The sequence below is a fragment of the Mirounga leonina genome, unplaced genomic scaffold (genome assembly GCF_011800145.1).
Source record: "Mirounga leonina isolate KUSES-001 unplaced genomic scaffold, KU_Mleo_1.0 Mir_93, whole genome shotgun sequence".
Classification (NCBI taxonomy): Eukaryota; Metazoa; Chordata; class Mammalia; order Carnivora; family Phocidae; genus Mirounga; species Mirounga leonina.
In genome coordinates this window covers 15,170,702-15,198,166 of record NW_023270854.1, presented here as the reverse complement: position 1 = coordinate 15,198,166, position 27,465 = coordinate 15,170,702, and the positions used below count along the sequence as shown (strand labels likewise).

The window sequence follows — 27,465 nt, the reverse complement described above, 5'->3', positions numbered from 1 at the left end:
AACAGGGTGCAGAAGAGGATCAGCCATAGAGGAGAGACATTGTTTTAGATAATAGAGGTTGAAAAGTAGATAGATACAGATGAATTTAAGCTTATTGAGAAATCAGAGTCTGATGGCTTTTATCTGTGGAGGGAGAGGAAGTATGGTGGCAGCTGAGGTAAAGTTGAGGAAGATTTGCTGAGTGGGAGAGGCCAGAAAACAGTAACAAGAGGTTGAGACTATTGGCAGGAAGTAAAACCATGAGCCATGGAGCCAATGCTGGCTGGGGAAGGGACGGAAGATCGGAAGACATTAAAGGGAAGGTATTGACAAGGGTGTTGAAGGCCTAGAGAGCTCAGGATTTAGGATTAATTTGAAAAATAAAAACCTAAAGGATGATGTTTTTTTTAACTTTTATTTTTAGCTAAATCCATCCGTGCTTTTTCTTATCCAAACATCATTGAACTTTCTATACAAGAAAGATGCTTGTTCTTTCATAGAGGTTAATACGATCACTCAGTACATCCTTTTATACCAGGTATAAATATAAATAAATATTAGGTGTGTTTACTCACTATCTTATGATGTTTTGAAAGATGTTGCCTTTGGGTAAAAGAATATAATACTGATTTTGAAGGAACAGAACTGAGGGTTGAAATGTTCATGACTAATAAAATGGGAATTGTTGCCAAGAATAGATTGCAGAGTGCTCCTACAAGTGGAGGGCAGAAAAATAATTTTGGAAGAAATGTCTGGAAAAGAAAAGAATGGTGTGTGTGGGCGGGGGTCAATCTCACTTGCAAGGGCACAAAGTAAATCAAATGAGAACTGATGAGTGATCACAATTATGTCTGAGTTATAAAGGGTCTATTTTAAGTTCGCTGTCTGTAGTTTAAAATGTTTAACTGTTCCCTATATCATAAATTAGTACTGCACTATTATTAAAGTCTGTTAAAATTCATATCCTTTAAAGCAAGAAAAGTAACAGGTGAACTTATTAAATATTTAAGTGTCAAATGATGCATTCTGTAAAAGAAAGCCTTTATTTTCCAAAAGTATAGCTAATGTGTCATGAGATACCAAAAAAAATCACCCTGATTATCATCACTCCTACCACCTTCGCCTATTGCTCACCACTGCTTTACATGTTATGTAAATTCACAAAACTCTGTAATGAAATATGGATCCTTCCTCAATCTATTGATTTAGCATCTCTACTCCTGCTTCAGCTGTTCTACAGAGAAAAAGAGGAATAAATTATTTTGATGATTTAAAAATGGAATAAATAAATTGTACACATTCATGCTCATTCCAGTCTTTCTATCTCAAGGAGTGTCACTTTTTTTAAAAATAGATAGTGAACTACACTGTTGGCTTTTACACAGTAAAAACCAAGCAGCTTATAACTCTGATCATTCTCAAAGAGCATCACTCTTATATTTTCCATCTTCTTTCAGATCCCTTCTTCCTTCTTTTCTTTGACACCCTTCTTCATCCTTCCTTAGATACAAGGGTACCGCAAATCGGCTGACATGGACATAGGTGGAATGCGAGCCTCCGAGTTAAGTAAGTTTTGGGGGCCAATGTTCGTTTTAAAAAGTGGGTTTAGGATTCAGGCCCAGATCAGTCTGGACACATCCACATTTGCATTATGGTGGCCGGTTTGAGCAGGGGGACAGTTTGCTTTGGGAAAGATGGAGAAAGCCAGCCAAAATTCATCTCAATAAAAATAGGATGACATAGGGATCCTCCTAGTGGCTTCTTTAGAGGGAAGAGATTGTTACTGTCAGAGATTCAGTTCTGAGACTAAGATAATTTTTTTATTCATTTTGAAAGAGTCTTAATGGCACACTTATTATGTACTAGGCATATGCTAGAGGCCAGAAATACAGAATAAAACAAGCACCATTCCTAACACTGAAAAGCTCATATCCTATTTGGAGACATTATTAGGTTTGTGCTTTACTGGTTGGTATGACTCAATCAGTTATGCGATTGTTGTGGTTCAAAGGTCTCTTGGGAGAAATAGGTAAAGTGCAAGTAACTGTAGGAGAGGTAGGGAGTATTCACAAATATGATAAGATAATGATTTTGAAGTATGAGCAAGTTGGTTTGATATAAAAAAAGGGAAAAAGTGTCCAGACAGAGGGAATAATATGAATAAAAACACACAAGGAAACGTTTAACTGCTTAAACATAATTTACATCTGCTCTAAATAGGTAAGATTTTTTTTCCCCCATGATTTTTCTCCAAAAAGAAACAACTAATCTTTATGTGGCTGTTTAGATACATTTTAAAAATCTTTAAGATGATTTAGTTTTAAAGAATTAAACGTAGCAGGAAGGGAAAATTGATGGGGACACTATACGAGACTGGTGGAAACTAATTTAGAATAAAATCAAGCTGATGAGTCCTTTCCTAGAATAAATTATGATTTTTTCCTATAAGTATGTAAAATACTATCCATGTATGGAAATCTCTCCTAAATATAAGGAAAAAATGGTCACTACTGCATTTACGGCACAGTCACTTAAATCATATTTATTACAATTATTTTGTATGTTTCATAATTAAAGTTGGCTGTCAATAAAAGCTACAATTAATCTAAAAGCAATATGGGTGGGAAAGTCTAGATTCCATGATTGCGTGAGGTAGGTAATCAAAGAAAATCAGTGTAAATGTAAATTTCACTATTTCACTGATTAGAGTGTCTTTGGTTTATAGTAGCAGCAAGGAATTCTATATATTTTTTGTTATCTACTTCAAGATTTTGAAAAATCAAAGAGCAAATAGCTGTTTTTTGCAAATCTATAGCTTGTTAGGAGGAAAATAGCTATTCCACTTTGCATAAACTCCAGGTTGGTTTCTCATCTGAAATGCTCATTGCTCATTCATGAAACTGAGTATTTGCTCAAGAAGTTTGTCAACAGGATGGTATCAGAGGAGGAGACCTTTCCAATGGGAAGATGTGGATGATGAGACAGAAGAATCATAGCAGTATGAAAAAAGTGAAAACAAACAAAAACCCTATATTTTTTGGTTGCAAAGGATAGTCATAGCAATAATCATGGTAGGAGATTGGAAGCAATTTTACAATCTGTGCTCTCAGATCCCAAGAACTCCAATATGGAATGAAACAGGAAGACAAGTTCACCTTAAATTTTTTAAAGGATAATGATGTAATCGTTCAAAATTTAAAGAATTATTGATTTGCATTGTAATAATAGACAATTTCCTTTAACCTGTTTTTTAAAAAGATTGATTTGTTATTTAAGAGGGGTGGTGAGGGGCAGAGGGAGAGAATCAATCTTAAGCAGACTCCCCACTGAGTACAGAGCCCCATGTGAGGCTTATTCCAGGACCCTGAGATCATGACCTGAGTAGAAATCAAGAGTCAGATGCTTAACCTACTGAGCCACCCAAGTGCCCCTCCTTTGACCTGTTTCTGAGAGCACAGTATTTTCCCTGTTTATTTCTCTTCATCTCGTTCTGTAATACATATCTGATAAATTGAAGACATATTTCCATTTAATTATCCCATTGCAGCCTCCCCTCAGTTTCATTGGGTGCCATTTACAGTAATTAGGAAAACGTTCCATCACAACTTTTAACATATCTGTAAGTTTAATCCTGTCTCTCATGAATCACCTTGTTTAGGTTTAGAGTGTCCAGAACTCAGGAGAATATAGAACAAGAATTCTAGAATTGAATATAGAATTGTTTCATCATTTTCCACCTCTCAACAGTGTCCTCAGCTCATTCCCTCCTGATTCACATCCCTTAACAGTGGAGACAAGATTAGTCTCCAAAGGCTTTAGTATTCTTGGTTTGGAGGGAAATGTGGAAGGCTTACTGTTCCACTCCTAAACCAGACTGTCTATGATCCACTTCATGGTTAGTAGTAATATGGAGAGTATTTTGAACTTGCTTACTCAAAGGTATTGAATTAAAGTCTCCTACAAATTATTGATCCAAAATATCTATAGAAATATAGTATGAATTTGAAAGTCAATATCCAAATGGGGGAAATGGAGGGATTGTTCTGAATATTTAATTCTCTTCTTACACTGAACTTGTATTAAATATACTATGCATTTACATACTGGTTCAAATAACTTAGTGGTATACAATATGTATTTGTTGCTTTTTTCTTCTTTTTCTTTGTAGTATAACTTAAAATCTAAGGGCATATGGAATTGACATTTTCACCATAAATCCACAGGATTCCCAACTTTAGGGTTTAATTTCTGTGATAATATAGGAATATCCATGTATTCACTACCAATCTTAACATTGATACTGTTTGTTTAATATCTTTTCACAGGCTTGACATACAGTATCTGACACACAGAGGGAATATATATAACACAAACATAACTTAAGAAGCAAAATGATGAAACAAACACCCATTCACTAAGCTACCTACATTCCCCTGTACTGTCTCATTTCCCTGCCTCAGATCTTTTGTCCTGAAAAATAAAGTATTTCCAATCTTACTGATGCCCCGTGTGCTTCTCTCAGTTCTCTATCTGTCGTCCACTATCTTGTATTTATTGTATATAATTCTCATGCCAGTTCTTCTCTTTTTTTAACACTTTTACAACAAATATATGAAACCTAAACAATGTGTACTAATTTTATATAAGATTTATTAATTTGATACTTGGAGTGCCAGTTAATTAATTTTATCTATATCTTAAATTAATATATCAATATTATTTATCCCTTTTTCCATTGATAGTGTTTGGATAGTGATATATAGATATATTTTTTTCTGTATGTGTTAATGCTTTGATGAACATTCTTATGCAAGTTGTACACAGATGCTGAAGTTCCTGTAAGATGGAAGTTATTAATTTTGACTGCACATTGAAATAACCCAGGGGGTATTAAAAAAACTCTGATGCCTCACTCTCACCCCCAGAAATCATAGCCTAATTGATCTGCAGAATGACTTGGGCATCAGGATTATGTTGAAGTTCCCCATAGTGAACTGAGTTTGATACAGGTTTATATATGATATAGGTTTATATGCGGAGAATTATTAGGTTGTAGGTAGTGCGTATAAACATCTTCAGCTTTACCATATATTCATACAGTGTTCCTCTGAGTGGGGGTAACCATTTTACACTTCTAGTGAAAGTGTGTGAAAATTCCCTTTTTAAAAAAATTCGTGGGGCGTCTGGGTGTCTCAGTTGGCTGTGTCTGACTCTTGATTTCGGCTCACGTCATGATCTCAGCGTCATGAGATCGAGCCCTACATTGGGCTCCACACTCAGCAGGGAGTCTGCTGGAGATTCTCTCTCTCTCCCTCTGCCCCTCCCCCTGCTCTCTCTTTCTCTAAGATAAATAAACCTTTTAAAAAAATTCTTGCAACCAGGGCGCCTGGGTGGCTCAGTCGTTAAGCATCTGCCTTCGGCTCAGGTCATGATCTCAGAGTTCTGGGATCGAGCCCCGCGTCGGGCTCTCCGCTCAGGGGAAAGCCTGCTTCTCCCTCTCCCACTCCCCCTGCTTGTGTTCCCTCTCTCGCTGTGTCTCTCCCTGTCAAATAAATAAATAAATTCTTAAAAAAAAAAAATTCTTGCCACCACTTAATATTGCCAGGCTTTTACATTTCTGCCAGTTTAATTAGAGTATGACATTTTATCTTCTATGGGTTTTAACTTGCCCTTTGCCTGATCATTAATGAGAAAGAGTAATTTTTCAATGCTATTGGTATTAAGGTTTTTGTTCTATGAATTATCTTTTCATATTTTTATGCATTTCAATTAAATTTTCTTTCGTGCTTAAGTCATTAATCAGTTCCATATTGTTATTTGTGTATTGTGTAAAAACTCTAACTTAAAAAAGTTTTCTATTTTAATTTGACGGTCTCAGCATCATATTGTTGAATAGTCCATCCTTTCTCCACTGATATGCAGTGTTGTTTCAATGATGAGTCAAATTTCCACATATGTATGGGTCAGTTTCTTGTCTCCTTATTCTATCCCAATAGTTTGTGTATGCCCGCATGAGTAAGTTGCTTCTGTAATGTTGGCTTTATAATAATTATTTCTATCTGTTAGGATAAATTCCCTTGTCTTTTTTTCTTTAACATTGCCTCATCCATGTTGGATCTTTTATTCTTCCTTGCTAATTTTACAATTTTTTGGTCAAGTTAAGATCTCTTTCTTTCTTTCTTTCTTTCTTCCTTTCTTTTTCCTTCCTTCCTTCCTTCCTTCCTTCCTTCCTTCCTTCCTTCCTTCTTTCTTTCTTTCTTTCTTTCTTTCTTTCTTTCTTTCTTTCTTTCTTTCTTTCTTTCTTTCTTTCTTTTCTCTTTCTTTCTTTTTCTTTTCTTTTTTTAAGAAAAAAGCCCAACATGGGGCTTGAGCTTACGACTCTGAGATCAAGACCTCAGCTAAGATTAAGAGTTGGACATTCAACCGACTGAGCTGCCAAGGTATCCCTGGTCAAGTTAAGTTTTTGATGATAATTCCAATGAATGTATAGATAAATTTGAGAAGACTTGCCATCACGAGACTAGGTCATCTTATGATGAGGCAAATAATTCTATTTATTTAGATCTTCCCTTATGGCTTCCAATAAATGTTTATTATACTCTCTCTCTAGACAAATTGCATCATTTCATTGGATTTCTTCTTAGGTAACATTTAATTTTGTTGCTATTATAAATGTCTTTTTTAAAAATATAATTTTTAGTAGTCATTCGTGGTATATAGGAACATAACTGATTCCTGTAGATTGATTTTCAATCCAATAAACTTGAATTCTCTTATTAGCTCTGATAGTTTTCCTGTATATTTGATTGGATTTTCTGTATTGACAGTGATATTGTCTGTGAGTAGTGGAAATTTTAATCTTTAGAACTTATTTATTTTGTTTTACTATGTTCTCTAGAACCTGAAGAAAATTTTGAACACAAACAGTGATAAAATTCATCCTAGAAACATCCCTGATTATTTTTTTCTCTTACTCTAAAGCCTGTTTTGTCTGATACTAATTTAACCACACAGCTTACTTGTAATTGTCTTCCCCTAGTTTTTCTTTTCCTTCCTTTGACTTTTCATCTTTGGTATCCTTATACCCTTATGTGTGTTTCTTGTTAATAACACATATCTGGATTATGTTCTTTATCCAATTTGATTAACCACTGTCTTTTTTAAAATATAGTTTTATTGGGATATAATTTGTAGAACCATAAAATGCTCCTATTTAAGTTTACCTTTCATTTTTTTGTGGTGAATTTATAGAATTGTGAAAGCATCACCAAAATCTAGTTTTAGAGCATTTTCTTTTCCCCTAAAAGATCCCGGTCAGCTGTTACGGCTAGTGCTGCAATGTACGTTCGCAGACAAAGCTCGTGTGGACATAGCTTTCATTTCTTTAGGAAAATGCCAGGCAGTCCATTTGCTGGGTCTGATGGCAAGTTTATGTTTCACTTTTTGAGAAACTGCAAATTGTTGTATGAAGTGATGGCGCCGTGTTACATTCCCATCAGCAACATAGGAGGGGGTCTTGTTTCTCCACGTTCTCCAACATTTGTAATTGTCTGTCATCTTGGAGGTAGCCATTCAAGTATTTATGAAATAGTATCTCATCGTGGTTTTAACTGGAATTTCTCAGATGACTCATGATACTGAAGACCTTTTCATGTGTTTATTCACCATTCATATACCTTTGGTGAAGTATCTATTCAGATATATTCTCCATTTAAAAAATGAGGTTGTTGTCTTATTATTAAGTTGTTAGTGTTCTATGTTTTAAAATAAGTCCTTTGTAAATGATATGGTTTGCAAATATTTCCTCAGAGTAGGTGGCTTTTTCTTTTTCATCTTAATGGTGCCTTTTCAAGAATATTGTACTTTTGATGTTATATATTCAAGAGCTCTTTGCCTAACAGAAGGTCATGCAGAAAGTCCCGGAAGGTCCTGTGTTTTCCAATCCTTCTCTTTGGCTGATGACTTTAGTCCATCTGTTTTTGTTTTTTTCCTGTCAGATTAGTTTTTAGATCTATCCTTTACCTTTTTTATTCTTTAGTGTCATCTTGTCAGCAGTGAGAGGATTTGTGAGTTGGAAGGATGTTCATAATATTACAAAAGGACAATAATATAAAAGGATAATAATATTATCCTTTTCCCTCTTGTTCTCTCACAAGTGGACAGCATGGGTTTTTCAGAGGCCACATGACTGATACTGAAGGCAGAACAAGATGTGAGGATCCGTTTCTCTTCCCTTAAGTCATATTTAAGGAGATTGGCAGCAATGTGAAACAATGACACCCTTACTAGTTTTGGAAAATATATTTTTCATATGAATGTAATATGGAAGAGGCTTGTTTTGTTTTCCCCAGTGACTTACAACACTGCAGGGTCCTGAGGCCAAGGTGTTTGAGAATTGCTGCCTGCCTCGTGTGTAGTGCAGAGTGCGCTTTTTGTGTGTGTGTGTTTGAGTCCTGCTCAGCACGACATGTTCTTTGGTATGAGGGCCCAGAGCTTTCTTCCCTTTCTGGAACATCAGCCATGATCTCTTCCAGCAGTGTCTTCCCCTCGCCCCGCATTCTAGTCTTCCAGCCTGTTTACACCCTCTTGTGCTGTCTTCTGTACTTCTCTGTCTCTGTGGTAGTTTTCATGTCTGGGTCTCTGTAATACACCCGGAGTGATTCTTTGCATCTGGTTTGAAATTTGTTAACTTATCATTTGTTTTTTCATCATTTTTTCTCTCTTTGTTGAGGTGTAATTGACAAATTTAAAAAGTATATATTTAAGGGGTGTGCGGGATGGCTTTATATACATATACCTTGTGAAAGAATTACCACAATCCATCCGGGCGCCTAGGTGGCTCAGTTGGTTAAGCGACTGCCTTCGGCTCAGGTCATGATCCTGGAGTCCCAGGATGGAGTCCTGCATCGGGCTCCCAGCTCAGCAGGGCATCTGCTTCTCTCTCTAACCCGCCCCTCTCTCATACTCTCCCTCTCTCTCTCTCAAATAAATAAATAAAATCTTTAAAAAAAAAAAAAAGCTAATCCATCCATTACCTCACATAGTTACCTTGTGTGTGTGTGTGTGTGTGTGTGTGTGGTGAGAATCATTCCTCATTAGCGGAGCTGTATCAAATATGTTGTTTAATTGTTCCACTTGATTTTTGATGACTGTAGATTCATTTTTAGAAATAATATTTGGTTCTTATGAAAATCTGGTTGGTTGGTAGTGTTCTCTTTTGCAGCCTTAAGAAGACTCTATCCCTACCAGTATGTGGGCATCTAAGCTTTTAGTTCCTGAGATGAGCAAAGGCCACCTCTTCTACACTTCCTTCCCAGTGATAAAACAGTATCAGCTCATGTGCTGGTCACTATTCTTTCCAGACCTGCAAAGATTTCCCCAGTTTTTTGAAAGGGCTCATGAGACTCCAAAGGGCATACTTACGTGAGGCTTTTACTTAAAGGCAGAGATTGCGGTATAATAAGAGAAAAAGAATGCAGCAAACATCTGAAGTCCTAGACATCTTAAGAGCAAGATGTCCAGTGCTCCTATTCACTCCTACATGAACTACACCATGTCTCCAGGTTGAACCACAGGATGAATATGAGAAATCATGGCTTTGTGAAAGTTTAAAGAGAAGCTTTCAGGGAGGCCTGTCAGGTAATCAAGCCAAGTTTATTAAAGCAGGTAGGCCACCTGCAAAAGCTAGGTAAAGAAGCTGACTCTGGAAGTTACCAGGGAACCTAAAATAGGACATAAAATAGTATATCCTAAATAGTGCCTCTTAAATCCCACTGCCCTGATCTTGACTCAGAGTAAAAACCAGACATGCACACTTCTCTTGAGATAAGCTTTTCCACTCCATCTGAAAGTCAACTTGATCTCCACAAGGTCTCTCTTTCCTTTGGTTCCTGGAAGTTTCTTTTACTTTCATATGAGCTCAGTTATACAATTAAAGGTATGATTGTTGTATTTTATACAGAATTTGTAGGTGATTTTTAATAGGGGGCATTCCAAGTTGTCTTGGTGTTACTTAAATCAATAAGCCTCCATTATTTTTAATAATGGGAGTGACCGAAATTCATTGGGTTTACTATAATCCCAGTGGGCTACAACCCTTTTCTGAACCTGCACACTTTTTTTTAAAAGATTTTATTTTTAAGTAATCTCTACACCCAATGTGGGGCTCAAACTCACAACCCTGAGATCAAGCATTATACGCTCTACTGACAGAGCCAGCCAGGCAGCCCTGAATCTGCAGTCTTTATTGTGTGTCTTCTCTCCACGGTTACTAGATCCTGTTTCTTAATACTTTAGGCCACTGGCTGGATTGCTACATAAAAGAACTGTTTGCCATCTTACTTCATCTATTTTACTCAATGTCCTGTTAGTAGAACTTGTCTCAATTATGCCTGTTTCCTTTTTTGGGGCGGGGGGGTCCTTGTAACTAGAACAGCTCCTTCGGTGCCCCAGCAGTCTCTTGCCTTCATAGACCACCACTGCTGATATTTGATTCATTGAGTACACTTTATAACAGGGAATTTAAAAATTAAAATTTCAATGAAAGCAAAGAGCATATTTTGATCTATTTTTTTCCTGTATGAAACAAATATTTTTCTTCAGTAATTTATATTGTTGGAATTAAAAATTCTACTAACAAAAAGAGATCCCTCCACATAAATATGGAAATAAGACTGATTTCTTGTTAAATAAGCGTAAGAGAGAACATGCATGTAGGTAGGTCATAAAGACTATAGAGCCAGGATAAAATTCAATTCAATTCTACACAATTCAATTCTACACAATTCAGTTCTACACAATTCATATAGCAAAGCATGTATAAAGTTCACTTGGGGCTTGAGATAACTATTTGTTTAGTTAATTGACCTCCTCCAAAAGATTATGAAAACTTCTTTTATCTTCCCAAGAAACTAGTGGTTACACCTGGCACTGTGCACCTAAAGATCAGAGGAGGGAGTGAATGGCAACATTTTTTCCTACACTTTCACTGTCATGCCTGAGCCTCACAATTACCCAGTGAAGGAAGAAATCACCCCATTTCACAGACCGCAAAGACCCCCAAAGTTTGAAGTGACATGTTCCAGAACATGCAGTCAGTTGGTGTAGTGTTATGACTCTCCTCCCTCCCTCCCTTCCTTTCTCCCTCCCTCCCTCCTTCCCTCCCTACCCCCCTCCCTCTCTTCCCTCCTTCCTTCCTTCCTTCTTTTCTCTTGAAACAATAAGTTGGAGGTTATTTTTTTCACATCAAAGTAGCACACAGGGATGTAAGATTGTTAAAATATTGCATTTGGCCACTCTTCCACTCTTTAGTTTTCTTTTATATCTTTTGTTCTCATTTTATTCTATATAGTTAAGTTCATTATAATTTTCTATACATGACTAAGCTTTTAAATTACTGCAACATGTTCAAGTCTCTCTCTCATTATTGGGGAAGCGGAATTTTCCTGGAGGGGAAATTATAATTAACTTGATTACCTTTTATCCAGAAAGTAAAAGAAAATAATATAGAATTGTTTTCCAAGTCAGGTTTTTAAATAAAACTTTCCTACCATTGATTAAAGTGAGTAAGATGTTAAGTGTGCTTTGAACTCTGTATTATTTTTATAAATATTCAAAATTATTTTCTTTATAATTTTATCAGGAATTTTTTTTGGTGCTCATTGATTCTTTATTCTATGCATTATATATACATATATACATATTCTATGCCTTACATATACATATAATCTAGAATATGTCAAGCAGAGATTTTGAGTGATGAGTCTACAACAACAAATAAAGGAAGGCTCAGCTTTCAAAGAACTTGTACTTCTTTGGGAGAGAGAGATAATATACAATTAAATATATTTTAGGTACAGTACTCTGCAGTTACAGCTGTGCAACATAATAGAAATTTAGATAAATTCTCAAGTTTTGTACAACATTGCTGCAGGCATATTGGTTTATCACTCTTAAGGGAACCCGCAATGGAGTCCAGTACCCTCTCTAATAATAGCAATTATTAAGTGCTTTTTCTTATTACCATACACACGTGCAACTCTGAAACACAAATCTGATAATGTCATTTCCACAATAAACTCCACAATGGCTTCTTGTATCCTAGAACACTCTTCTGAAGCTTTTCCACCAAAGTACCTCAGTGAGGAAAGGATACAATGAAGGGTATGATAACCAAGGCTCGAATGATTGTTGAAGACTGTGAAAGTACTTAAATCTTGTATTTTGATATAAATATGCCAGCAGATTTATACTCTATACATAATATGCTTACTTTAAAATAATATTTTATTTATAATTATATAGTATAAGGAGAAAACTTAACCATCATTGATTCGTGGGTACAATGCTGGTGAATTTTGCCTATTAGTTTTAGAAAATTGAATTGAAAGTTGGTATATTATTTTCATTTCAGTTTAATTTTGATTCTCAGATTTTGTATTGCAATATTGTATTGATCTTTATTACCCCAGTTGAGTAACATTCTTGATAAGGGAAGATATGTGTGACATAATGCTCCTTTCAAATACAAAGATTTTACTTTATCCTCTTTTAGCTGTTAGAAAAAAGACCTTCAAGATAATTTATATTCTTTAGCATAGCAGTGTTGTTTGAACTAGCTTAGTAATACAGATAAAAAGAAGGAAGAGGTGTTGGAAGAATATTAAGAATACTGGAATAGTTCACAGAAGGAAGTGTTCTAGAAAATAGGGACATTCTGTTGCTGGGTGAAGTGGGGAGACACTGGGGCCCTAGGGCCTGGACCCAGCTGGACCTGAAGGAGTCACCGAAGGTTCTTGGGCTTGTCATGAGAAGGGATTCAAGGACAGACATGCAGCACAGTGGATGAATAACAGAAGCACTAGTGTTTATTAAAGTGAAAAGTACACTCTCGAAATATGACAGCAGGTGAGCTCAAGAGAGCCAGTGAGCTGCTCACCCTGGGGGTTGGGTTTCTATCTTTTATTGACAGTTGTTAGTAGGGAGTGGAATATTGATTACTTGGGATGGGGAAAGAGTTTCTGGCTCTTTCTTCCTAATTTGGTCAGGGGTTTCCTGTCATGGCACCCACCATCCTGGGCCTGTCTGGTTTGATCTGACTTCTTGTAGAGTGCTGCCAGGATAGGCCTTGGATTTTCCAATAGCTGGCCATGACTTCCTCATTGCTGACCCCCCGAGTATCCTGTTAGAACTTAATTGCTTACTCTAACAGCTCTAGAGTCCCTCAAGAAACAACCAGAGTTTGGTTGGATCCAGAATTTTCTTTTTCTGCTTCTGTTTTTTATGTTCTCTGATAATTAGCTTCATTCACTCTGGCTGATTCATGTGGCAGAGAACAATTACCAGCAGTCTGGGGTCAGACACTGATATGTTAGTGAAGTAAAAAGGTCTTTAGCACCTGCTTCAATTAAAAAATTCTTGGGGAAGGGCTCTGACTGTTCTCGCTTGGGTTATATGCTCAACCCTGGATGAATGACAATGGTCATAGGCTGTGCGATTGATCATGTCTTAGGGTGTATGATTGGCCCTTGAGGACCTATGTGTTTGACATGAAGTGGAACAAAATATTCTACCCCCAAATATGCCTCTTTGGTATACTGACTTTTTGAGGCTGATTATTTTTAAGAAGGAGCAGATCCCAGAGAAGCTCTGAAAACCGGGTAGAAGTTACTCTTTTGTAAGAGACATTTACATATATAATGGATAGCTCCATTTATAAAGGTGTCTCCATCTCTGTACCAGAAAAGGAAGGTGACTAAATCTTCAGAAACTCTTATCAATAGAGAAGGCAGTGACTTAATCTGAATAACAACCATACCTTTGTTTATTGTGCTTCTCTGGCAACCCCCCATAAATGGTCTCTGCTCCCTGTACCCCCAACATTTTCTTCTGTCTTTAGCTGGAGATGGTATTTGGGGTGGTGGCTTGGACATTTTGGGGAATTACTCAGTTTCTCCTGGATATGTCCCATTGTATACAGAAGGCATGTGTGTTATTAAACTTCTTTTCATTTTTCTCCTGTTAATCTGTCTTTTATTTTGGGGGTCTCAGCCATGAACCTAGACGGGTAGAAGAAAAATTATTCTTCCTCCCTGACCGACACATCAGTAAAGGTCCTTAGACTAAATCAATGCAGGAATGTAAGTAACACTCACTTGGCTATGGTTTGTAGGATTAGAAGAAAACAGGAGCATAGAGAAGAAATTCAGTTAGGAAGCTACTGAGATTTGTTGGCAACTTACAAGATGAATGACACAAAGTTGTGATTAAAAGTTGACTCTTCACAGTGAACCTTGATGTGACACATGCCATAGGTGTCTCAACTCTAGGTCACATCTCTAACACTCTGTCTCTCCATATGACCTAATATTTAGTAATTAGGACTTTGACATAATTTAGAGGGAAAAAAATAGAAGACTATATATTTATTTTTAAGATTTTTTATTTTATTTTTGACAGAAAGAGAGAGTGTACAAGCAGGGGAAGCAGCAGGCAGAGGGAGAGGGAGAAGCAGGCTCCCTGCTCAGCAGGGAGCCCAACGCGGGGCTTGATCCCAGGACTCTGGGATCACGACCTGAGCCGAAGGCAGACGCTTAACTGTCTGAGCCACCCAGGCACCCAAAAGACTATATTTAGTATTTATCCTAAGATTTAAGAACATAGATTTTGTATTTTTTTCTTTTGCAATAGGAAATAAGGTATTCTTTCATTCTCATTCAATAATAATACAAAATATGAAGATGATACTCTTGCCACTGACTTTCCCTGTATCAAGTTTGTTTTTTGTTCCTCACAGCAGGAGATTTGTGCTGAGCTGATAGAACTTGCTGAGGCTGTTTAATTTGTTTTAGTTAACAGAAAATAGCATCTACTAAGTTCTTTGCTGTGCACCAGAACAATACAGACAGAGCTGATTAAGACACAAAGGTGAATAAGACACAATGCTAGTTCCTTGTAGTCAATGATGTAAAATGTATATAAATAATTACAGTCCAAGATACTTGATTAGCACTTTAAGGTAAAAACAGAATAAAACTTAAAATACTCTATGCTAATACTGAGGAAACAAAATTATTTCATCTTAAGGTATTAAGAAGGATGTAAGGGAGCCCTGTAGGAATAAATAGGACTCAAATAATAAAGGAAATTTGGGGAAGGCATGCAAAACTGAGTTAGCAGTTTTAACAGAGCTTAACTTTTTTTTTTTTTTAAAGATTTTATTTATTTATCAGAGAGAGACACAGCGAGAGAGGGAACACAAGCAGGGGGAGTGGGAGAGGGAGAAGCAGGCTTCCCACCGAGCAGGGAGCCCGATGCAGGGCTCAATCCCAGGACCCTGGGACCATGACCCGAGCTGAAAGCAGACGCTCAACGACTGAGCCACCCAGGCGCCCCCAGAGCTTAACTTTTAATTCATGCAAGTAAACTTTCACAAGGAAATAAATATATTTTGGACTTATACACAAGACCCTATCATCTGATATATATAGATCACACAGGAGGCTAAGTGAATGAGTGTGAATGGGTAGATAGAACTCTACCTCACTCCCAAAAAACTAGAGATAAGAGAGATAAATGAACTATGCTCTGCTCTTTCTTAGTTAATTATCACCATCTCTATCAGTTTTAAAGTTTTCTAATGTGCAAACAAGACTCAAACTAATATCTCATTTCAAATGGTGTTCAATCATGTAAATCTCTTTCATTTTTTGCTTTTATTCACATAGCGGTGTCCAGTGACTATAATGAGAGAGCATTTTTTCAACTATTCAAATGTCATTTATTTAAGAAGCAAAATTCTGCATAATACACCTACAAAAGATCATATAGATAAATAATTCAAGGAATATTTATGAGTTTATTCATTTGTTTTGCAAGCCTTCCTTCTCGGTAGGTGAATTAATGTGCAAATTAAATATTCATGAGCCAATTTGTGTTATTGGCTTATTTTATGATATCCAGATGTTATTTTTTTTCCTTCTTTGTATTCAGTAATGATCATTTGAGATTCAAATGCAAACACTAGGCATGGTTGTCATACCTATGTATCATTAAAAATGAATAATAAGGCACCATAAGAAAAAGCATTTTACTTATTGCTTTCTTTTCAATTTCAATAAGACAATACCATTGGAAATGTTACTTTCTACTTTAGAATAATTTTTGTATCTACAACATCTATGCTTATGAAGGCAGCATTTTATAACGCGGTAGTTTTAAAACTTTTTGGTCTCAGAATCCCTTTACATGCTTGTAAGTTATTGAAAACCTCAAAGAAAACCCAAAGAATTTTTTTTTCCTGTGGTATAACTAATAATTTTGGCTGTATTAGAATCACAGACCTGTACCTCTGAAACAGATAGTACATTATACATTAAAAAAAAAAAAAAGAAGATAGTAGAAAGGGAAAAATGAAGGGGGGAGGAATCGGAGGGGGAGAGGAACCATGAGACTATGCACTCTGAGAAACAAACTGAGGGTTCTGGGGGGGTGGGGGGATGGGTTAGCCTGGTGATGTGTATTAAAGAGGGCATGTATTGAATGGATCACTGGGTGTTATACACAAACAATGAATCATGGCACACTACATCAAAAACTAACGATGTAATGTATGGTGATTAATGTAACATAATAAAATAAAATTTAAAAGAAGAAGTTAGATTTCAAAGAGAAAAAATATTAAATTTAAAATATTTATCAATTTATTTTAAAATAATAGTTATTATATTAATGATCATATATATTAACATTAATAACATTGTTTTATAAAATTAATCCTATTTTCCAAGACCAAAATAAAAATTGTACCACCATTCACTTGTCAACCCACCAGACTGGCTTCTGTTCTTAATATTTCATTGTGACTTGTTTTCGCAAGGACAAACAATATTCTCTATACTGCCAAATCCAACAAGTACTCCTTGCCCTTACATTCTTATATTACTGGTTTTCTCTGTTGCATCTGAGGAAAATAGTTATATATATGTGTGTGTGTGTGTGTACATATATATTTTGCTTTAAACAATTGTTTTTTAAAAAACTTAAAATAAGAAAAATGCCTTTACTCACATATTTATCATTTCTAACATTCTTCATTCCTTTGTGTAGAGCCAAGTTTTTTAAAAATCTTTTTTTCATTTTTTTTTTTTTTTTTTAGCTTGAAGAACTTCCTTAATGTATCTTGTGGTACTGTCAACAAAGTCCCCTTTGTTTGTGATGGAGAATGTGACACAAAATTCTAGTTAGTGTCTGGTTAATGTCTGCTTGTTTTCTTTCAGTACTTTAAAGAAGTCTTATTTTTTTGTTTGTTTGTTTATTTATAGCGCAAGTGGAGGGAGGAGCAGAGGGAGAGAGAGAGAGACTCTCAAGCAGACTCCGAGCTGAGTGCAGAGCCCAACACAGGGCTCAATTTCAGGACCCTGAGATCATGACCTGAGCTGAAACCAAGAATCAGATCCTAACTGACTGAGCCACCCAGGCACCCCTAAAGAAGTCTTTTCATTGCTTTCTGACTTACACTATTTCTGATGAGAAATCTAGTCATTTTTTTTTTATTAACATTAGTCCCCTGTACATAATAAATCTTTTCTTGGCTGTTTTAAATTTTTTTAAATAGCTGCTTTCAGCAATTTGATATATGTATTCAGGGTATGGTTTTCTTTCTGTTTATTCACCTTGGGATTTGTAGAGCATTCTGGGATCTGTGTGTTTATAATGTTGATCAAATTTGGAAATTTTTTTAGCCATTATTTCTTCACATATTTTTCTGCATCTCCTCTCTTTCTGGAACTCAAGTTAAGGATATATTAAATTACATTATCTTGCTGCACACATCACTAGATTCTGGTCATATTTTTCCAGTATTTTTTCTCCCTGTGCTTCACTTTGGATAGTTTTTACTGCCCTTTCTTCAAATCCATTAGTCTTATCTTTTTTTCCTATAACCTCTAATCTTCTATTAGGCCAAGCTAGTGAATTTTTCATTTCAGTTATTTTTTTTCAGCCCTAGAAATTCTATTTAATTTAGTTTTATTGTCTCCATTTATCTTTTTATTATGTGCATGTCTTCTTTAAATCCTTGAATATATTTGTAGCAGATTTTTTAAAAGTCTTTACCTGCTTATTTCATCATCTCTGTCGTTTCTGGTTCTGTTTCTAGTCACTGATTTTTTTCTTGGTTGCAAGTCACATTTTTTTCTACTTCTTTGTATGTTTTATAATTTTTATTGCATGCTGGACATTGTGAATTTTTTGTTATTTTGAATTTAGATGTCATCCTTCAAAGAATGTCGAGTTTTGTTAGGTAGTTAATTTACTTGTGGGTCACTGTTATCCTTTTAAGGATCCTTGTTTTTAAGCAATATTAGGTCTAGATCAACCTTTTTTCCTAGGGCTATTTTTAAAAGTAAGAAATCATTCTCTTTGTCCAGTCTAATAGGCAATAATTTTATAATTTTAATTTTCAAAATACTAATAATGTATTATCAATTAATTTGTGAATTATTAAAATTTGAAGAGTTTATTAAAGTCACATTTACATGCCATTTCTTGATTCTTTTGACAGTCATAATTTTTTCACTTCCCTAATGTCTATTTTTAATTTTTTTCTTTTATTTCTTGTTTGCAATCTTCATAGTATCTTCAGTTCAAACTTCGGTGATTTGGCCTGGCTGGAAGGGACTGATTGATTCCAGATTATATAACCTGATAAATACTAATAACCCTTAATTCCTAAAAATATCAGAAAGTTAGTTGGTTTAATTACCAGTTGTTCCATATGTATTTCATTCAGCTACTAGATTAAGTTGTCTCCGAATAACTACTATTCATAAGGAAGTAGGGGCTATTTAGCTGTTTTATGGTTTACAAAACTGGGATAACTTGAGGTTTGCCTTGATTTTCCAAGGCTGCTATAAGTCAGTTAGCATAGATGTTATAGATCTGGTTCAGGCCAGATTATATTAAACCCTGTGAGATTCAACTTGGAATTATTTGTCCCTATTGGTCCATATTCTAAAATCATTCTTCGGGGCACCTGGCTGGCTCAGTCGGTTAAGCGTCTGATGCTTGGTTTCAGCTCAGGTCATGATCTCAGGTTCATGGGATTGAGCCCCACGTTGGGCTCTGCACTCAGCAGGGAATCTGCTTCTCTCCCTCTCCTTTTGCTCCTCCCCCTGCTCCCATACTCTCTCTCAAAAATAAATAAGCAAATCTTAAAAAAAATCATTCTTCATAATGTAGGCTTTGAGAAAATGTGGGAGCTTTTGAGAAAAAATATAAATTATATGTGTCAACAAATAGGATGTGGAGATACGAATGGCAATTCAATTCCCTCATTGTAGGGAGCCATTTAGAAAGGCCTCAATGAACTCAGATAATTGAAAGAATTAATGCTGAAAGCAAAGCATCGGTGTTGCTTTACATGTTAATATTTTGTGTTCAAGTAAAAGCATACATTACTTGAAAACAATTTCAAATTTTGATAACATCACAGGGTCTATTTACTAAGTCACTAGGTAGGCAGGAATAGTTAGTATGTTATGTTGTTTCAGCAAAATGAAGAGATTAAGGTTGGAAGATCTAGTTTTTGGTCTGGGGTCAAAACTCTGCCCTGACAGTTGCTACTTGTACTTTTTTTTTTTTTTTAAGATTTTATTTATTTATTTGAGAGAGAGAGAATGAGAGACAGAGAGCACGAGAGGGAAGAGGGCAGAGGGGGAAGCAGACCCCCCGCTGAGCAGGGAGCCCGATGTGGGACTCGATCCCGGGACTCCAGGATCATGACCTGAGCTGAAGGCCGTCGCTTAACCAACTGAGCCACCCAGGCGCCCTGCTACTTGTACTTTGTTGGGCAAACTCTCTTAAGTTTTCTGTAGGTTTCTATACTGTGGATATTTTGTTAGAATTATATATCTGTATAATGCAAATGGTGATTTACAAGAACAAAACAAAACTTTTTTTCAACTTTAAAGATCAAGCTAATAAAAGAAAGATATCCTGTAGTTATCCACAATAACTACAAAGAACAATATATGGTTTCGAGTATATTATATGATTGTGATCTTTTCTCCTTCCAATATGTATAAACAATAAGTTTGCAAGTGCTTATGGGAAAATGAAGGTGAAATGAAAGATGAAAGAATCACATGAATGTAAAAGACCAGATGAAAGCATGAGAGATTTTCTCTGTACTTTGTGTATTTAGAATATCATGCTTCATGGTATTGTTGAAAACAATTTCTCAGAGATGAAAAGAAATTTTCCCAGAAGACATCAGTGATTTACAAAAACAGATGAAGTCAAACCACACAAAGTAAACACGTATCAATGTCTCTGGGTGTTTATCGAGTTATCATGTCTTTCTGTCCCACAGCTTTAGCTGTTTACTCTATCTTGAAATTTATCTTTCTTTTGAACCCATATAATCAGAAATTATGTGGAAAGAAAGGCTAATAAATATGACCTAGGTGAAGGGAATGATGGAACCCTTCTTTGGATATTACAGTGTGACTACACATCATATAAATGTGTAAACCATTACATGATATTAAGCACTGTGAAAGTGTATAAGGAATTGAATTATACTTTTTTTCACCTTCAAAGTTTATACAATCTAAAGTATCTAGAGTATCGACATAGGTAAGTTAAGAAATAAGAAAATATTAGGTAACAATTGTCACAATCTTGTATGTTTAACATGTTGAAATACCAAACATTTTTTATATCATGGTCCAAATATAATTTCTTCCACTTTGGTAGCTAATAGGTGCACAAATGTGGGCAAGGTGAATAACCTTTTTGTGCTTCCCTTTCCTTATCTGAAAATGAGTGTCATAGTATCTGCACATGGCGTAGATTGTTAATGCTTCCCAATATCCATCTCATCTTTGTATTAGTAACGCTAAACCTCCTCTTCTCTGCTCACCTCTTTCCTCCCTTATATACAAAGTGTTAGCAGGGACAATGTCCATCCAGCAGGAGACTATAGTTTCTATCCTAACCTCCTAGCAGCTCCGTGTGGCTATGTCAGCTCTCTGGTCATGTGACTAAGTTCTGGCCAATAAGATGTGCACAAGTTCTAGATCACACCTTAAGTGATGGTCTAATTTCTCTTGTTTCCCTTTCCCCCATTCCTTGGTTTAGAATTCAGATACAGTGCTAACGAGCTAGCTTTGTGAATGAAAAGTGGGTGAAAGCAACAGTATTGACCTGTGCTGTCCAGTTCAGCGGTTACCAGCCTCGTGCGGCTGGTCAACACTTAAAATGTGGTTATTAATTTTTGAACTTAATTTTTTTATTTGGCTTTAATGAATTCTAATTTAAAAACTGATACTCTAGTTATCAAAGAACTTTTAAAAAATTTTTATTTATTTACTTGAAAGAGAGAGAGAGAGGGAGAGAGAGCATGACCTGGGGGAGAGAGAGAGGGAGAAGCAGACTCCCTGCTGAGCAGGGAGCCCGATGCGGGGCTCGATCCCAGGACCCGGAGGTCACGACCTGAGCTGAAGGCAGCCGCTTAAATGACTGAGCCACCCAGGCGCCCCTCAAAGAACTTTTTAAGTATGTTTGAAACACACATAAATTAATCTTTTTTTATCTGTTTTTTTTTTCAAATGAAGCTTTTATGAAATCTAAATATGGACTAAGTATTTCCCAATTTACATGTAATTAAACATCCACTTAACATCTAATTGAGATGCAATGCATGTTTGAATTATAATATTTTGTGTATAATAGGTTAAACTGAATGAATTTTTAAACATAATTTCACCTGTTTCTATTTTTTTAAATGTGATTAATAGAAAATTAAAAATTACACATGTTATTCCTTACATATATGTCTCAGAGAGCACTGGTCTAGGGGATGGGAGAGTCACAAGATAGAAGGAACCCTGGTCTTTGGATGACCTCATGGACAGAATAATACAACTGCCCTGAGCCATTTACCAGTTTAGAATTCTATGTAGGAGAGCAATAAATCTTCTAATTGGCTTAAGTTACCATTTTTGTTTCTGTTAAAGCAGCCATATATGGTTTTAACTAATAAACTACTTCATAGAGTTTGGGAACAACTAAAGGAGTTAATTCTCATTAAGGTTTAGAACAGATTGTGCCTCAGACTAAAGGCTCAATGCCTATAAATTATTATCGTTATTAAATCTCTCAGTTTCAATGACATTTTCTACCCCCTTATAATTCTGTATCATTTTATGTGTTTGTATAATATAGTGCCATCATCACTATCAATTTCATCCATTTTTAAAAAGATTTTATTTATTTATTTGAGAGAGAGCAAGAAAGAGAGAGAGAGAGAAGGAACAGAGGGAGGGGCAGAGAGAGAGGGAGAAGCAGACTCCCCACTGAGCAGGGAGCCCAACGTGGGCTCGAACCCAGGACTCCAGGATCATGGCCTGAGTGGAAGGTAGACACTTAACCAACCCAGGAGCCCCTCAATTTCATGTATTTGAATTAGAATGCACTTTGGAAAATTTCTCAGAAGGCATATGTTCCTTTTCTATAATCTGTTAATCTCAAAGATGATAAACAGCTCTTGCTCAGAGTTTTACTAATATATGTATTACATTCAACCACCATCCCTTCACCATTGTTTCTACAACCATAAGGAAAACACAGTCATGTCACTGCATATCTCAAACCCTTCTCTGGTTTTCTCTTATTTCTTTTGCTCTAAGGATAAGCACCAAACACATTCATGTGCCCTTCCCACCTCCCCAGGATTGCTTCTCCCTGTTGGTTTTCTGGGCTGTCCTATAGTGTGGTTTTCTCTTATTTCTTCAATTGACATCTCAATATCCTGTGCATTTGTTTGATTCTTCCTTGAATACGTCTCTTCTCTCAGCACGTAGTTAAATCATACTAATCCTACATGTTTTAGCTCACATGTTGTCCTCTTTAGAGAGGACTTCCATGTTCGTCTCCTGCTAAATGTTCACAGAGCACCTTGATGGCACCTTCCTGTACCACCCTGTCCCATGTCTCTTCTAGAATCTATGATTATCATCCTTGTTATAAATGTAGCACTTTTTCCCTTATTAAAATATGACACTTTTCTGTCCATTACTCACTTTTCTGCTAAGTTGTAACTTCCTTACGGGCAGTATTGAATGTACATTTGGTACTTCCCCTCCCACATCAAAACAGAACTTCTTTTTTTTCTTTAATGTAAGCTCTATACCCAACTTGGGGCTTGAACTCACAACCCCGAGATCAAGAGTCGCATGCTCTACTGACTGAGCCAGCCAGGTGCCCCAAGACACAACTTCTAATAAATGTATTAAGCTGCCAAATAAACTATACAAAAATTGACCAATATTTGGTGTGATAATTCAGAGAAAAATAAAGATCACTTCAGCTCACTGATGGAGGTAAGAAAATATCTATGGAGCTACTAAGATGTGAGTTGGAACTTCTCAGATGGAATTCAGGATACGGTTAAGAGAGTGGATTGTAGAACCAGAATAGCTGGGATTGAGTCTTGGATCTGCCAGTTAGTAGCTATGTGATTCTTAGCAAATAACATGAATTCTCAGTGCTTTAGGTTCTTCATCTGTAAAATGGAGTAAGTAAACAGCAGTGTTATAAGGTTTCAGGGAGAATTAAATGAGTTCATACAAATTTAGCTTGGAAGAATGCTTGGCACATAGAAGTACTTGATAAATATGCATTAAATGTAACCTTTTGGATTAGAAGAAAGGAAGAAGGAAGGCATTTAAAACAGATGAAATTTTACAAAATATAATGAGGGGAAGTAAGAAAAAGAGTGAATGAACTTACTTTTGAGATGCAGAAAATTTCTATAAATGCATACTAAGAGGTGAACACAAGGAAAGAGTCAGTAAAGGACTTTATCAAATAGTGGTTGGGAAGCAGTGCACTCTTTTGGTCAGAGCAAGTGGCATTCTCAAAATGATTTTTTGTTTGTTTTTGTCTGTCAGGATTGCCAGAGAAAAGAGTGGCATAAAGAATTAATATTAGAAGACCTTAAGAGGCATTATCTCAATACCACAAAGCCATGAGTAAGTATTAGTACCATGCACATTTTATTGATGGCAGAACTGAGGTAAGGAGACATGCCAAAATCATAGACTTTCTATGAAGATTCAACATATGAAAAATATTTAGCACAGTACAAAATACAGCAAGGGTCCAGTGAAAGAAATCTGTAGGTGTTAATATTAGTATCAATCATAAGAGGGGAGTATTGTCCTCTTTTTCCCCTTTGTAATCCTATATAATGCCGTGTAATATAAGAAAGCTTTCACATGCTTTGGAGAGACAAATTGTGGGTTTTAATTTTAATTTACTAGTGTTTACAAACGTATAAAATTAGGGTAAGGTGAAAGAAACAACAACATTAATTTCCCTTTGGGCTGGGGAGGGTTTTGGCCCGAGCATGTCTACAGATAAAAATCTAATTGCCGGGCGCCTGGGTGGCTCAGTTGGTTGAGCGACTGCCTTCGGCTCAGGTCATGATCCTGGAGTCCCTGGATCGGGTCCCGCATCGGGCTCCCTGCTCGGCAGGGAGTCTGCTTCTCCCTCCGACCCTCTCCCCTTTCATGCTCTCTCTCTCTCAGTCTCTCTCTTTCAAATAAATAAATAAAAATCTTTATAAAAAAATAAATAAAAAAAAATAAAAATCTAATTGCCAACATGAGGACATGAAAGGAAGAACTGAGTGATAGCTAGAGAGTAATTTATGGCTCAAAACCCATTTCCTCAGAATTGGGATTGTTTGAGTCTTGAACATCGAGTGCCGCTGGCTATTATGTGTGAGAAAGGAAGGGCAGGTGAGGAGCTTCGGGGATGAACTTGGAATGGGAGGGATGACACCCTGCACAAGTAGTGGGCGATCTTGGGTGGACCAGTTGACGGAGCTGAGGGTGAGTCTAGGAGTCCTGAGAAGGGTTCATCTTTGCAGAATGAAAATAATGGGACAATCTTCCTTAATGGATGTCATGACACTATTAGAGCAAAGAAGTTCTGCAGATCATTCAAAGAAATGGAAAGACAGCTGTGGACTCCTTGCGGTTTATTTTTTCTATTTTCCCACATATATGCCACTTCTACCATCATCAGTTAGTTCCACTGGAAAGCAATGGAAGGGGGAAATGGTTTTCAAATCATCAAATATATATATTTTTGTTTGTTACAGGCTCTAAGTGGACTCCTTAATGAGGAAAAAGCTGCAGTAATGTCTCAAATTGGGTTGAAAGTTGTAAATGGCTTTTGATAAACCACAATGTTTTTTTCATTATTATTAGAATAAATTAAGAGTTACTTAATCATTTTATAAATTGCACCCAAATGCCTAGGATAGAGGATAATGTATTCCAGGTGAATTTCTTATGTGAATCATCAGTGTTTTCCTGCTCTTTCATTAACATGCTTAAACTTGCTTAATAAAGAAAAATGATGTTGACCAGCATATTATTTAATAGTTGTAAATCCCAAGGAATAAGTGGACATTTGATTAATTCTGGAGAAAATTTGCAGAATTTTCTGCAGAATGCAGAAAATTTGCGTACTTGGAAATGAGGCTCAGAAGTGAAGACCATTATGTATTTTTGGATTATTTAAAATGTTAAGGTTGTCAGGCAGCTGGTGGCTTAGTCAGTTAAGCGGAAACCTTCAGCTCAGGTCATGATCTCAGGGTCCTGGGCAGACTGAGGGTTCTAGAGGGGAGGGGGGTGGGAGGATGGGTTAGCCTGGTGGTGGGTATTGAGGAGGGCACATTCTGCATGGAGCACTGGGTGTTATGCACAAACAATGAATCATGGAACACTACATCTAAAACTAATGATGTAATGTAGGAGATTAACATAAGAATAAAAAAAAATTTGTTTCTTTATCTGCATACTGGCAAAATGGGATTATGTTGTAGGATTATTGTGAGGATTAAAATGTGTGCAAGGCACTTAGAGCTCTTAATATATAGTAGCCATTATTACATATATTAAATGTTAGTAGCAGGATCTTATTATGAAGTGGGCATTGTTATTTATAATTAAACATGGTAGATCTTAATTACTAAATTCCTAATCCTGTACACTAAACTGATATGAAACTAACAACCACAGATTGTATCATTTGTTCTCTATATGGTTATAAAAGAGCTTACATAATTTCAGTAGAATTAATGCTTCTCTCCAGTTTATACCTACCCTTCAGAGATCACATGTGGATGTAAATAAGAATTTCAATGATTATGAATTTCTTGAAAGCATCTATTTTTAGATAAAAGCACTAAATACATATTATCAGCATGCTTTAATAACCACAAAATACTTCCTTTTTAAACTTAGATAAGGAACAGATGAGAAAAAAAATCTGGTCATGCTTTTCAATCAACTGAGAAAAATGCAACAAAAGATGTTCAGACAGACAATGTAATGACTAATTTATCAAATGCTTATGCTTCAGGTATGGATATTGGTAACAAATGTTATTTGTTTCATTCTTTTTTGTCATCTACATATTTATTGAAGCAATTGTAATTTCTTTAAGATTTGATGCTTTAACTGTTTTTTTTTTTTTTTTTTTTTTTTTTTTTTTTAGAGAGAGAGAACATGCAGGGAGGGGCAGAGGGAGAGGGAAAGAGAGAATCTCAAGCAGCCTCCATGCCCAGCATGGAGCCTGACTCAGGGCTGGATCTCAGAACCCTGAGATCATGACCTGAGCTGAAACCAAGAATCAGCCGCTTAACTGACTGAGCCACCCAGGCACCGCTCGATGCTTTAATTTACTTTTAAATGTACAATTACCAGCTCATTTTTTGACTAGACAATATAATAAGGTCCACCTGGGGCATCTTGATGGTTCAATTACTCCAATGACATTAATCTAAAATGGCTTTTTTTTTTTTTTTTTTTGGTGACAATTGTTATCCAGTGGGACTTTGAATGAAAATTATAAGTAAGATTTGGACAAATGCTACTTGTTATTTGACATGGCCTTTTAATATCTTTAATCTCCAATGAGCAAAACTCTATCTCCAGTGGTGATTTTCTTTGGTATTCTAGTTACTGACCTGGCTGTTTATCTCTCTTTTTTTTTTTTCCTCTAGATTTGTTGCCATCCAAGGATGGTAAAGATTTAACAAAATGTTTTTTGGTACAAGTGGTAAATATTCTTCTGCATTACATCAAAAAAAGTTTTGATGTTAAGGGTAAAATACTGGACTTTCATTATCCTCATCAACTTCTTGAAGGTTTGGATGGGTTTAACTTGGAACTGTCTGACCTCCCAGAATCTTTGGAGCAGTTACTTGGTGACTGAACAGATGCCTTAAAATACGGTGTTACAACAGGTAATTTTCAAACTGATGCTCCTGAACTGGAGACGGATTGAATAGTCTTAGGTTTGTGTATATGTTGAAAATGGTCCAGTTTTACTCATTTTTATTTAAAACATTGGTGTTATCACATATGAATTGTTTATTAATTAACAAGAAAAGTAAATAAAACGGTT

The 27,465-nt window shown here is 36.0% G+C and overlaps 1 protein-coding gene across 1 annotated transcript in view; it reads left to right on the top strand.

Moving 5' to 3' along the window:
- Positions 1 to 239: 239 nt before the first annotated feature.
- Positions 240 to 27,465, top strand: part of LOC118004722 (glutamate decarboxylase 1-like) — a 54,346-nt gene continuing 27,120 nt past the window's right edge. The window contains 4 exon segments of the mRNA XM_034996271.1: positions 240 to 302; positions 404 to 517; positions 1,485 to 1,545; positions 27,062 to 27,304. Coding sequence (XP_034852162.1) covers positions 240 to 302; positions 404 to 517; positions 1,485 to 1,545; positions 27,062 to 27,304 — 481 coding nt within the window.